Genomic DNA, 13645 nt, shown 5'->3' with positions numbered 1-13645 from the left:
CTAAAAACTAAGTTAAGTGACAAAACGATGTTAACATACCCCAAAATTGATGGAAAACTTTCTCTTGTGCGCGATAGCAGCTGATTTGCTCTTGGTGCATGTTTGAGTCAATTTGAAGAAGGACAGTGGAAGCCTTTGGCATTCTATTCCAAACCACTTTCATCGGCCGAAAAACGGTACTTAACATTCGATCGCGAATTGCTTGCGATTTATAGAGCTATTCGATACTCCAAGTACATTCATTCTACAGGGAAGAACGTTTAATGTGGTGACTGGATCACCATTCACCCCGTCAAACCCGTCACTTTGACTATATAGCCCAAAACTCACTGACAAAATAGAATATTTAACCGGATTTCAGAATGTTGTAGCAGATTCGTTGTCAAGAATTGAGGTTAATTATATTTCCTTACCATCAGAAGTATTTACTCTGGATCAATTGTCAAATGAACAAGAAGACGAGACATATCTTGCTGAACCATCAGATAGGTATGTGTCTTTGAAACTTGTTAGGTGAATGCTGCCAGATTCAGACAAATCACTTTTTGGTGATGTTTCGACCGGAATATTTAGACCACTTTTTCCTCAATCTTATCGCAAGAAAGTCTTTGAAGCTTTGCATGGACTATCTTATCCAGGTATAAAAGCCACTAAAAAACTTATAGGAGATCGTTTTCTGTGGCATCGTATGAGAACCGATATTTTGCAATGGTGTAGGTCATGTATTGCCTGTCAGAAATCAAAGGTTACAGAGCACCTCTCGGACGCTATTTGGCACCTCACGGTCGATTTACTGATATCAGTGTTGATATAGTTGTGGCCCTTTGCCGATATGTGAAGGCTACTCTTTTATTTATTAACGTACGTTTGTCGTTGGACTCAATGGTTTGAAGCTATACCGTTGAAAGAAATTACTGCTGCAAATTGTGCTAACGCTTTCTTGTTACACTGGGTATCTCGCTTTGGTTGTCCTCTGCGTATTACTACCGACAGAGGCGCCTAGTTTACTTCTGCATTATGGTCATATCTTTGTGAGTTTTCAGGTGCAAAACTTTGTCAAACTACAGCGTAACACCCAGCTAGTAACGGATATATTGAAAGACAACATAGAACATTAAATTCTGCACTTCGAGCACATGAATATCTAAACCAGGGGTGTGCAACCTTTTTCACCGTGGGGCCAAATACAATTACCATGATCAGATCGCGGGCCGCACCCCAAGCTGATTTTAATTTGTTTCATACCAAATATGCTTATATTGAGTTAAAGTAAAAGTCGCATTTATTTATAGTCACATTATTGCCAGGTCGCATAGAAATACCACCGGGCGCACTAATGAGCTCAAAAATATATGATAATTGGACTCTTTTGCCAGTAAATCAGAAAATTCCAGCGTCTCCGCGGGCCGCACGAACTTTATCAACGGGCCGCATTTGGCCCGCGGGCCGCAGGTTGCACACCCCTGATCTAAACAATTGGTACTCAAACCGACTTTTAAGTCTTAGATCAACAATCAAATCCGATATATATATCGTAGTCCTGGAAAACATTGAGGTTACCCTGGGAATTCTTTGAAGAAATGGCGCCTAACATTCCCAAAACAGATTTCGCTCAGCAACTATCTTCTTTTATATCGACTATTCGATTCTCACCACCAATAAACCAACCGCCAATCAAGTGGCACCTTGATCCGCATCTAAAAAGTTGCACACACGTGTTCGTTAAAGTGAGCGCAAATAAGGGACCTAGAACGACACGATAAATACTTTGTGCTAGCTACTGTAGATCGCATTAAAAGTTATTTGCCAAATCCTGAACAACCTACGCTAGAAGTTCGTGCTTCACCAGTAACCGATGTTTTCACAAAAGAATTTCAAGCACCAATATCAGAAGAAGATCCACAAGAATTCAGAACAAGAAGAGGAAGATCATCAGAAAACCTGCACGATTTAGAGACTAAATCATGAATTTACTCTTTGTATTCCTGATTGCTTTTGCACTTGTTATTGCTTAACCTAGGTCTTTTCAGTTTGGCTTGCAAGAAAAACACTGTAGCACCTCAAAAGGGCAACTGTTTGGTAAAAGTCTTTAACCCATCAAGAGATCGAATTCCAATCGAAGTACATATGTGTCAAATGTACAAAACGAGTTACGGGTCTCATTTTTATTTCTTTGGAGGGAAGTTTCACACGAAAAGTACAGTCTCCTCTCCAACACCCACGGCCGGGACATGTGAAGAGTGGCACCGCACACAGAATGCACCTCTTGTTGGCAGACTTATTGAAAGAAGTGATACCTTGTGGTCCACCAATGAATAAGGTGAATATAGAATACAAATGGCTAACAAAGAATGTAGGGTTTGTAAACAATGCTGTTTTAACCAAATCAGTGGCGCAACTAGCTGAAAATTAAGGGGGCAGGCAACGAACTACCAATACGACTTTCCCAAAAACGATCGTACCATAGATTGGTCGAATGGTCCGACGCGCTTTTCCACTAATAATCTAAAAAAAACTGGGATTCGTCCTTGGATTGTACGGCTTCGAATGCCGTGAAAAAGTAACACTTGTAAGTCACAAAGTCCATTGTGATAGTATATTGACGTTTCAAACTAAGGCATTGTTTCGTAACAAATAAACTCGTTTGACTGGGTGTTTACACGTTAATCTTTCAATCTGTCTACTAGTGCTGCACCATATTATGTGTAAGTTTCTCGTGATCATTCCTTGTGCATATTTACGTCAGAGGCATCAAGTTGGAGTGAAAACCAAGTAAATTTGTTAATAATGTCTTGTCCATCTAAGAAAATGAGGAAAATAACGTCGTTTTTTCAAAAGTCTTTTTCGGATAGCGGACCAGGAACTGACATGTGCGAAACCAATGCATTGGATAGTTCTGCAAGCACATCTCAACATTAGGTTTTAGATAATTCTATCTCTTCGGGTGATAAGGCTCATCAACGAATATCACCACATGGATCAACGCCAGATATTACAACAGCTAATAACAGAATGGATATTGGGAACTACATTGCCACGAGGTTTAGCATACCAGCTGGTTTAAAATTGGAACTGCTTCGGAAACCGTGGACACCTTCGGTTCAGTATGATTTTCCCCGCTACTCAAGAAAAGTGAAGGGAAAGGATAGATTTTCTCGGTCTGCATGTGGAAGTCGCATTTTCTGGAGCACAACACTATGCTGCTGGAAGGCATTATTTGCGAGAACATGCTAGTAAAGCCTATCACGTAACTGCTGCAGTTAAGTCCGACAGCTTTCTTGCGACTTTAAGTACTGGCTCAGTGGTCGATAATATGAGCACAAGCAGTCAGCGACTTGCAAAGGCGAAAAAAGATTATTTGAGAGAATTTGCCTCGGTGGTGCACTTTCTAGGGAAGCAAAACATTGCTTTTCGCGGTCATTGTGACAGTGGACCACTTTCCGCAGAGACGTTTCAAACACAAAATGAGGGCAATTTGAAAGCAGTTCTGAATTTATTGATAGCCAGTGGAGATTCAAAGATGAACAAGGCTCCCAGAAATGCGACCTATCTTAGCTGGAAAACACAGAACGAGTTTATTGAAATCATTTCGAAAGTAATTCGAGAAAAATTCGTAGAAGAGGTCAAGAGGCTAATTTTTTTTCGGTACTAGCAGATGAAACAAGCGATGTCAGCAATACCGAACAGTTGTCTATCGTAGTGCGCTACGTTCAAAGTCTTCCAGATGGTACCGAAGTGCCGAAAGAAAGCTTTTTAGGGTTCAGGGAGGCAGAAGATGTGACAGGGAAAGGTTTGAGTGAACATATAATTCAGTTGCTCACACAATGTGGATTGGAATTGGATAACCTAAGAGGGCAAGGATATGATGGTGCAGCATCAATGGCCGGTAAATTCAATGGTGTTCAAGCTGTAATATCAAGGCAGTATCCGTTGGCTATCTATGTGCATTGTGCATTTCATTGTATAAACCTGACCTTGTCGTCTTCAAGTAGTATTTCTGCAATAAGACGTTCAATGAAAACAATTCAGGAATGCATTACTTTTCTACGTATCGTACAGCTGCACTACGCAACGTCATTCAAGCAATTTTTCCCAATTACAACAAGACCACTCTAGTTGCTCTTTGCACAGTCAGGTGGGTCGAAAGACATGACGCTGCGGTTCGTTTTTTTTTTTTTTTCCTGCAATATTGCAGTGTTTGCACTTGTTGGAGGACGACCATGACACTAACACTTCTGATAAAGCCGCACTATTAAGCTACAGGGTAAAATCTTTTGACTTCATTGTATCTGCAGTAATTATTAAATTTGTGTCTAGAGCTATGCTAATGCTTTCACAAAAACTACAAAAGACAACCAACGAAAATTTTATTTTGCGATCGTGTAGAAACCTCCGCTCAAATCCTACTGATGAAGAAGTCGAAAGTTTTTTTTTATGATAATGTATTCCAGCCTTTTATCTGTCATTTCTGAATTATCTAGGACAGTGGTTCTTAACCGGGGTTCGATCGAACCCCAGGGGTTCGGCAACGCTGAATCAGGGGTTCGACGAAGGTCTTTGTGAAGTACATTACAAATACTCGTTTTCTTCAAAATTTAGGATCTATAGTCACTAAAAATGGCAATTTGTGTTTGCCAAATATCAAAACACTGGAAGGTTACACTTAGGTACGGCCGCCGCAGAGTCGAGAGCCACCGGTACATAGTCGAAATATATACCGTATGTACTGGCGGCCGTGACGTGGAAAAACTCTTTTGCTAAATATTTTGATTTCTAAACTGCTTTAAAAAGTTTTTGTGATTATAAAAAGAGTATTACCAGCCTAATAGCCATATGCGTCAGACTTTTTATACGTCTATTGTGTGCGAACAAAACAGGTACCACAAGCATCACAATATACATTATGACATCATAAACACTTAAGATTGATCTTCACGCTGAGCAGTTCAATCTGGGCACCAAGCTAGAAATTAATCTTGGCTTTTTGGGCGCTATTAGATGGTAATACAATGCTTCAGTAACTGTCGGGGTTCGACCAAAGCCAGAAGAATATCGTAGGGGTTCGGCAGTTATAAAAAGGTTAAGAACCACTGATCTAGGAGATTCAGTTTACATTTTCAAAAAGTGGCGAAAATATCAGATCTTATTCCTGTTGATATTAACAAATCTAACATCACTTGCCCAGGAGACGCGAAGAGTCACTTTAGCGATATTATAGACATGTACGAGAGAGATTTGTTGCATTCAGCAGACGTTGTAGCACAAGAGATTTTCTGATGGGCTTTGAAATGGAAAGACACCAACTCCTTTCTTTGCCTGCATCGATTGATGAAACTCTACCCCATGCTAAGGAAGAAGCCTACCCGAATATTCATTGCTTTTTAAAAAAAATCCTCACAATACCTTGCACTACTGCCTCAGTGGAGAGAACCTTTTCAGATCTTAAAAGGTTAAAGACTTACCTTCGAAATAGGTGTGGTGCTAAAAGACATAGCGGAATTGCAAGGATGGCATTACATAGAGACGTCGACGTAAATTACAAACAAGTTGTTGAAAGATTTTTGGCTGAAGCTCAACGCCGATAAACATTTTATTTTTGTGTGTTTACTTGTAAATACGTTTTCACGTTTCAACAAAAATCGTTGTTGCGGTTATTCAGGTTGTTGTATAAATACATCGCAGAAACTTTTTTTTTACCATCGCAATACATGCCGATGAAGCGATTTACTGCTGTACCGGCGCCTTGTCCTGACATTTGAAAGTTATTTTTAGCTTTGATGCGAACGAACGTGTTTTCGGCGCTGTACGAGAGCCGTTATACGCAATAACGTCGATAGAAAAGGGACCTGGCATGCCGACGAACCTGCCCCCCTAGTTGCGCCCATGAACCAAATCTACGATATACTACGAACCTATAAACAAGCGAATGAAGATTGGGGATATTATCTAACTGCAAACGTACACAAAGGGTTTTGCACAGTTGGAACTCGCACGTTTATATGGTCGGTTCCCAAAAATGTTGATTGCGCTACGACAACTCCCATGGGTATTCATCAAATGATTGCACATCATGAAGCCGATACAGGATACCATCCAGAAATTCCTTCTTTGAGGATAAGTATCCATCATCAGCTTCAATGCTCCCAACAAGTTACTGCTTGTTATTCCCAAAAAGCCATTTGTACGGGCGGAATAATATTAGTTCTAATGAATTGTACAGAAGAAAGTCTAACCTTCCGACTTCATACAAAGAAACCAAACAATTCTACATACGTCGGTCTTTTTGTCAATGAAGCTACGGATGCTATACAAGACAGTATCGAGAATATGACTAGCGACATACATTATGTCGAGTGTCAAATACAGTGGTCCATACTTACTGCTTTGTTGTCACGCCAATATCCATGCGAAATACTCAGTCAAGTTTTAGGTGGACAACGAGATGCTGTAACAGTTGCAGATTTGATGACAGAAATTACGTGCCAAACAATTAACGGCACGATTATTCATAATCTAGTATGGAGACTTTTATGCGACAAGACCTCTGATACAGTATACAAATTCCAGAGGCAACAGATCTATCGGACAGCTTTACCGCGATGGATTTGTTTATCCGAATGTAAAATTCGTTGAAAATGACGTGTCCCTGGGCCGGGTATTTTTTTTATTGTATTTTTCGACAATCAGGCGGCAGTCCGAGAACTGAAAATTGCCCTTTGTCGCTCACGGGGTTCGAACCCAGGATATTTCCGGGGACGAATCCCACGGGGTCAGGCGCGCCAGGCCATTCGGCCAAGCTCCCGCCCTTCTTTCTTTCGAGGTTGACGATTCCTTTTTGGTGTACGATAACTACACTTTAACTCGTTGATTCCAAAGTACATTATATAACTCCAACGTTGACTCCTGTACACTACGAAAAAGAGCCTTTGGACTTCCAATCATTTTAGACGATTTTCCTAAGACAAATAACGGATGGGAAGACTTGACGAGCATGTTGACACAGAACCCAGGGCCGGATTAAGGCGGGGGCTGATGGGGCTGCAGCCCCAGGTCCACACCCAAATATAGGCCCACCACTGCACTAAGTCAATGAAACAACTAAGGTAGCCTAGGCTAATACAAATCTCCCAGCTATTATTGAAAACACTGTCCATGCACTGTAAAACCCAACCTGGTCACTATGACGCAACAATCGCTTTTTCTCGGCTGTTAGGCAGGATTGTTAGTAGCCAAGTCAAGTCAAGTCAAGTTTATTTCGCAATAACGCACATAACTATATTGCGCATGCAGGCAGTAGTGAAAGACCACTATAGGGTCATCTAAATCTAGCTACGCCTAGAGTATAGCAACATATTGTTTTTAGTTGTTTTGTTTTTAGCTTGGCTAAATTAATTTAAAAATAAAAATGAAGAAGTATAAAAGCGGTTGGGAAAAGGAGAAATCTAGAAGAGAAGCAGAAGCTAAATTGAAAAAAGTTGTAGCAGGTTCAAAAAAAGTGACTGATTTTTTTGATGTTGTAAGCGAACCGAAAAGCAACATTGCAGAAACGACGTCCAGTAGGCCTAATGCAACTGCTTTGCGACCATCTACTTCGACTTCGAGTGACTGTATTGCGGAGCCACATATAAATATTGTTTCATCGGAACCAAATTTAAAAACCAAGTCATCTAATGTTGCTGAGGATGAAACACATGGGGTAAAAGAAACTATTCAACACGACATGGATGTTAGATGCTGGGGAGGAATTTCTGACCAGCTGAGAGATTACTGCTGCCAAATAGGAAGTTTAGAATTTCAACATCTTGATGCAGATTTTTCAACTTCAGAGACATGTATTACTGGCGATAAATTTAAACGGCGTTGTTCTAAATCGCTATTTTGGCGAGAACAATTGAACGGCGAAATAGTGAAACGCGAATGGTTGTGCTATTCGCCTTCAACCAAGAAACTTTACTGCTTTTTTTGCAAACTTTTTGCGTCTGATTCTGAGAAAATCATGCTGCCGCTGGCATCAGTTGGTTATGGCGACTGGAAACATGCACCACGCGACCTGGCCAGGCACGAATCTTCTAACAAACACTTAAGTTATCTTTCAACATATTTCTTTCGAAGAGCAAAAAAAGGTAGCATTTGCAAAGATTTGGAAGAGCAAAAAGAATCTGACAGAAAATATTGGTGCAAAGTATTAGCTCGAGTTTTAAGCGTGATAAAATTGCTATCATCCAGAGGGCTAGCCTTCCGCGGAAGTAGTGAGAGGGTTGGTTCTCCACAAAACGGTAACTTCCTTGGAATTTTGGAGTTGTTGGCAGAATACGATACTTTCCTTGCTGAGCATATTCAAAAGAGAGTGAACAAAGGCAAGGGACACGTTTCGTATTTCTCATCGACTGTATGTGAGGAATTCATTGACGCAATTGCAACAAAAGTATTAAATATTATTATTTCCGAAATAAAACAAGCAAAGTATTATTCAGTGTCCGTGGACTCAACACCTGACATTGCAAATGTTGACCAGTTAACAATAATTTTTCGGTATGTTTTACCTGATGGTCCCGTGGAACGATTTGTCAAATTTATGCCCACCCGTGGACACACTGGTCGCCAATTGACTGATATACTTTTGGAGTTTATAGAATACAATGGGATCAGTTTGAAAGATCTCCGAGGACAATCTTATGACAACGCTGCTAACATGAGCGGAAAATATAAAGGTATGCAAGCTATAATAAAAGAACGCAACCACCAAGCAGAATATATTCCTTGCGTAGCACATTCCTTGAATCTTGTGGGAAAATGTGCTGCTGAGTGTTGCCAATCCGCGGTTCGTTTTTTCATGTTTGTTCAAGGACTCTATGTATTCTTTTCAGCTTCAACACACAGGTGGAATCTTCTTGTTGATGCACTGAAACCACTTAAATGTCCAACAATTAAGCCTTTGTCTGATACACGTTGGGAGGCGCGATATGATGCGCTACATGCACTAAGAAAAGGTTTCCAAGCGGTTCTTCAAGTCTTGACGGCAATATCTGATGACAATGATGAAACATATCAAACTAAAGAAACAGCCAGGGGTTTTGTTTCATCGATGAAAAAGCTTGAAACTGGTATTTTAGTCGTGGTATGGTCGTGCATAATGGAACGGTTCCATAAGACGAGTCAGGCTCTGCAGGACAGCAAAATGACTTTGAATAAGGCAACAAATTTGCTTCAGGGTCTACAGAACTTTATTCAACTTCTCAGACCCCAATTTCAAACATTTGAAGGAAGAGGTCAAGCATTAAGTGGCTGTCATCATTACACTGAAGAAATTTCAAGAAAGAAAAGAAGAAAAGTAGGGTTGGATAGCGAAGGTGAATCTGAAGACACATCACTTGATCCATCGAGCAGATTCAAAGTAGACTCATATCTGCCGATCATTGACCAAATTCTTTCGTCTATGAAAGCCGGCTAGAAGCTTACGACGGTCTCCAAAGAAAGTTTTCGTTTCTGATAGAATTGAACACCATGTCTAACTGCAAAATTGAAGCAAGTGCGAAATCGTTACTTCAATATTATCCAGATGATCTGGAGGAGTCATTGCCTCAGGAGATGATTCATTTTTCTACACTGATAAAACAACACCATTTCAACAGTGAATGCAAAGAAATTCAGATGTTTAAGTTCATAAATGAAAATGAATTCGCGCATGCATTTCCTAATGTATCGGTTGTTTTCAAGCTTTATCTTTGTCTGATGATTTCTAATTGCTCTGGCGAGCGCTCATTTTCAGCGCTAAAAAGAGTAAAAAATCATTTGCGTTCGTCTATGAGTCAGAAAAGGTTGAATTCCTTAGCTATACTCTGCATCGAAAACGACATTTTGCAAAAAATAGACACCGATGACATTATTAAGAGCTTTGCATTGTCTAAATCCAGAAAATGCGTCATTTGAATGTGTGCATACAAAGTAAATATATACTTTGTTTATGTATTAATATTTGTTTTTCGTTTCAATTGTGGTTAGTTTTTAGTACAACGAATAGAATAAAAAATAGGCCTCTGACTATCATAGAGCCCCAGGCCCATAAAAAGCTTAATCCGGCCCTGACAGAACCTACTGTAGAAGTACATTCATCATTTTTGACAGACAAGTTGGAAGCTGCGACAAAGAACATATTTCTGCATGTGAAGTTCAATCACATCACCCTTTCTCAGCTTTGTCTTCACAATTGCTCTGTGTTTGGCCTGTTTCTGGGGTGTGGCACTGACTGGTTGGGCAATAAAATATTATGGAATTTTGGCTGTTGACGTTTTTAAGACAAGCGTCGTAACCAAATTTTCTAATTCGGTGGCTATAGCTGCAATAATTAATCGGAACGATTTTGATCGGATTTATCCAAGATTAGAGGCCACTACTTGATCAAATATTTGATTTCTTTGTAAACTGTTGCATGATTATATAAGGTACATATAAATAGTTATTCTGTATTGCATGTTTATCTCATTTGCCATTTACATTTTTGTTCAATAAGTTACATTATTATAACAATTTAAAAAAAGCAAAAAATCTTAGGTTCTGTTTTCTGTTTAGTAGAATCAATGTTTCTCACGACAAAGCAATGCAACTTTACACCCTACGTTCCCTCGCAAATGTGAAGCACATGCACGTTGGAGATACCTTTGTGGGGTTTTGCATTTGATATTGTCAAGTTATAATTGTATTATCTCTATTGTTATACGTTTAATAGTTAAGTCATGTAAGAAACAAATATAAGGACACGTCAACAACTCATCATAAATCTAACACCTCTTATTTAACGATTTTGACACCTTAATAACAGTGTGTGTAGACTCTGAACGGCCGACCTGCAAGGCTGAGCCTCACAAAAGGGTTTGTCACGTTGAAACACGCCCCACACAAATCACACTTCCCGAATCACGTGTAATAATCCACAGCGGCAACAACCACAACGTCGTACACAATCAGGAACGGACAGAAACAGGATTGAGAACGAAACGGGAACGGTTTTCTAAACAAGAAAACGAAACACATTGACATAATATGTCAACGCACAAAAATGCCAATGACTAACTTACCAACTATTTTGCGACACAGGTCAACAGGTACAGTACACGTATCAACAGTTGCAAGACGATGAAACAATCGCTGCAATCACTATAGGAAAATACAGCATGCCATAAGTCACACATAAAGCCATGAATTAATTTAGGTCACAAATCGAATTAAACACTCACCGACAATCACGGTAAACAGCCTTCACTTGAAGATTAATTAGTCAGTCGTCACAATATTTAATTTAGCCTTATTCGTCTCTAAAAATGCAACACAAACGAATTTACTTAATGCAGTAATAAATCACCTTACTCGACCACGTTGTACAGTAAATGAACTAATCATTGCAACATACAGACAAAGGCCTTCTAATTTTACTGTTACGCACATGGCGATTGTAACGTCATAGCAGGGGAATAATGAGACAAGTTAATCATGCGTAACTGAACGTGGAGATGTAACAGTGTGTCCTTGTCTCATGTGTTCATATATCCAACTGTTCGTGCTTTGCGTTTACTCTTGTACCAATACAATGTCACTACGGATATAATTGTGCACGGTCGCTACACTTTCAATAACTATCCTTTTGTTCAATTGAATTATTTGTTTTATTCATTAAATGGACAAAAATCTCAGTCAGATGATTGTTTTAGTGCTATTGCGTTGCTGTGTTTTCTTTCACCAATCATAAACTTGAAGTTATAAAAAAACAAGTATATACATATTTATAGCACCAGTGTAAGCAACTCCACTGTCCATACTGCAACAAGCAATTTAATGCAGTATCAAGCTTAAGACTACATGTGCAGAAGAAGCATCTGGAGGGGGAAAATTATTTTCCAGCATTTTTTTTGTTGCCAACATTAAGCATGGATTAATTGCACCCATCCATTTGCAAAAGAACATTGAAAAACAGAAGTTGATTGTGTTGATATTATGAAAGCAGCTGGCAAATTCAACCCCCGATAGTAAATGCCCATATTCCTGGGTTGAAAGTTTTAAGTTATGAATTAGTTTTGATAGCAAGTTTTAAAAAGTTTGTTTTGGGGAGTTGTTTAACATGGCATATGTAAATTCTGGAACTAATAAATGGAGTTTGATTATCCATTTTTTGTGCAGGCTCCAATTTGTTGAACTTACTGACTCCCATAAATTTTTAATGAACTATTTTTTGACCAAAAAGTTCATCCCTGAGACATTACCTACCAGTCTTGAAATTGATGAGACAAAACCTACAGGAATCCTCACTCCTAGCGAAATTGAATGCCCTGCATGTGGTGACAGTTTAGCTAATGAAATAAAAAATCGTTTATGGATTTGGAAGTATTTGGCGAAGTACGGCTTCAAAATTTTTGGTTGAAATTTTCCGAAAACATTTTCTGTATTTTAGACATACCTATTCTGAAAAAAAGTGCAAAAAGTGTGCCATGACTGTTAAGTTTCAAGAATTTTCATCTGGATTTCACAACTATAGCAATGAAATATTGATTAGGAATAAACGTGATGCATAAAATGTGGATCCAACCCAACATTTTTAATAGCTGATAGAAATTGGAAAAATACTTGCCTTCGACCAGGTATAAATATTTGTAGAATTTATGATGTGATCATATTAGTTCTTGGCCAATTGGTTTTACTGGACGCGCTTGAGTTGATTAATGTGCATATTACCATTTTTAAAAAATCGTATTCCTATATATAGGTAGAGCTACTAATACGATACGTTTCTCCTGATCCAAAAGTGCTTAATTTTCGACAGGTGTCGCAAAGAGCACTTTTTTCATTTGAAACGGTATATCTCAAAAAATGCTAATGGTTAGGGCTATTAGGGTTGGGGAGGTATTAGCACTTAAAATTCAATAAAACTAACCCAAAAAATTAGTTACTAATGTAAAAATTTTATGTAAATATACCCAACCCAGCCCATTTACAGCCGCTAAATAAATAATTCAGCTCTTTACGCCACCTATCGAAAATTAAGCACTTTTGGATCAGGAGAAACGTATCGTGTTAGTAGCTCTACCCCAGCGGTTCCCAAACTGGGGTCCGCGGTCCTTTAGGGGTCCGTGAGGCAATTTTGGGGGGACCGCGAAGCGGTTGAAGTAATTCTATAATCTTGTTTGGGGTCAGTTTGTGCCACTAAATAAGTTTAAATCAAAGTAGAATTGAGAATCGACTGTCTTCATTGCTAAACAATGACCTTTATTGAATGACAACTATCAAAAATGCAATTGTTCGCGCACAATCGTAATGTTTTTGTCCTGTTTGTGATGTCACATGCCGTCTTTGGATGATTGTTATGCGCAATTTTGCATAACTAGCTAAAATCCTGCAATCAACTTTCGTTTTTATTAAATACACATTTAGGCTTAAGGACCGCGAGCCCTCAAAATAACGGCAAAGGGACCGTTTTGAAAAAAATATGAAAAAGTTTGGGAACCACTGCTCTACCCTATATATATTAATATATTTAAATAACTCTTATTGTTTTATATATTTGGCAATTGAATGTGTAAAAAAGATCTTCTCCTGTTGATGAAATTAACATAGACAATACATGGGAAAATTATACAAAGGTAGTGTCATTGGAAAG

The 13645-nt window shown here is 39.0% G+C and overlaps 1 protein-coding gene and 2 pseudogenes across 1 annotated transcript; all 3 read left to right on the top strand.

Moving 5' to 3' along the window:
* Positions 1-5887: 5887 nt before the first annotated feature.
* Positions 5888-6706, top strand: LOC145234514 (uncharacterized; annotated as a pseudogene).
* A 699-nt stretch (positions 6707-7405) lies between these two features.
* LOC145234513 (uncharacterized) lies at positions 7406-8519 on the top strand. The gene is made up of 2 exons (XM_080099233.1): positions 7406-8425; positions 8475-8519. Exons 1-2 carry the CDS (start codon positions 7406-7408, stop codon positions 8517-8519), a joined length of 1065 nt encoding a protein of 354 aa, XP_079955359.1.
* Positions 8520-9029: 510 nt separating this feature from the next.
* On the top strand, positions 9030-10079 carry LOC145233925 (zinc finger MYM-type protein 1-like; annotated as a pseudogene).
* The last annotated feature ends 3566 nt before the right edge of the window (positions 10080-13645 follow it).

The sequence above is a fragment of the Phallusia mammillata genome, chromosome 6 (genome assembly GCF_965637545.1).
Source record: "Phallusia mammillata chromosome 6, kaPhaMamm4.hap1.1, whole genome shotgun sequence".
Taxonomy (NCBI): Eukaryota; Metazoa; Chordata; class Ascidiacea; order Phlebobranchia; family Ascidiidae; genus Phallusia; species Phallusia mammillata.
This window is presented reverse-complemented; position numbering and strand designations above follow the sequence as displayed.

Coding starts and splice junctions, on each gene's coding strand:
- LOC145234513 (XM_080099233.1), top strand. CDS start 7,406: ATGAAGAAGTATAAAAGCGGTTGGGAAAAGGAGAAATCTAGAAGAGAA. Junction 8,426..8,474: donor TTGACGCAATTGCAACAAAA/GTATTAAATATT, acceptor AGTATTATTCAG/TGTCCGTGGACTCAACACCT.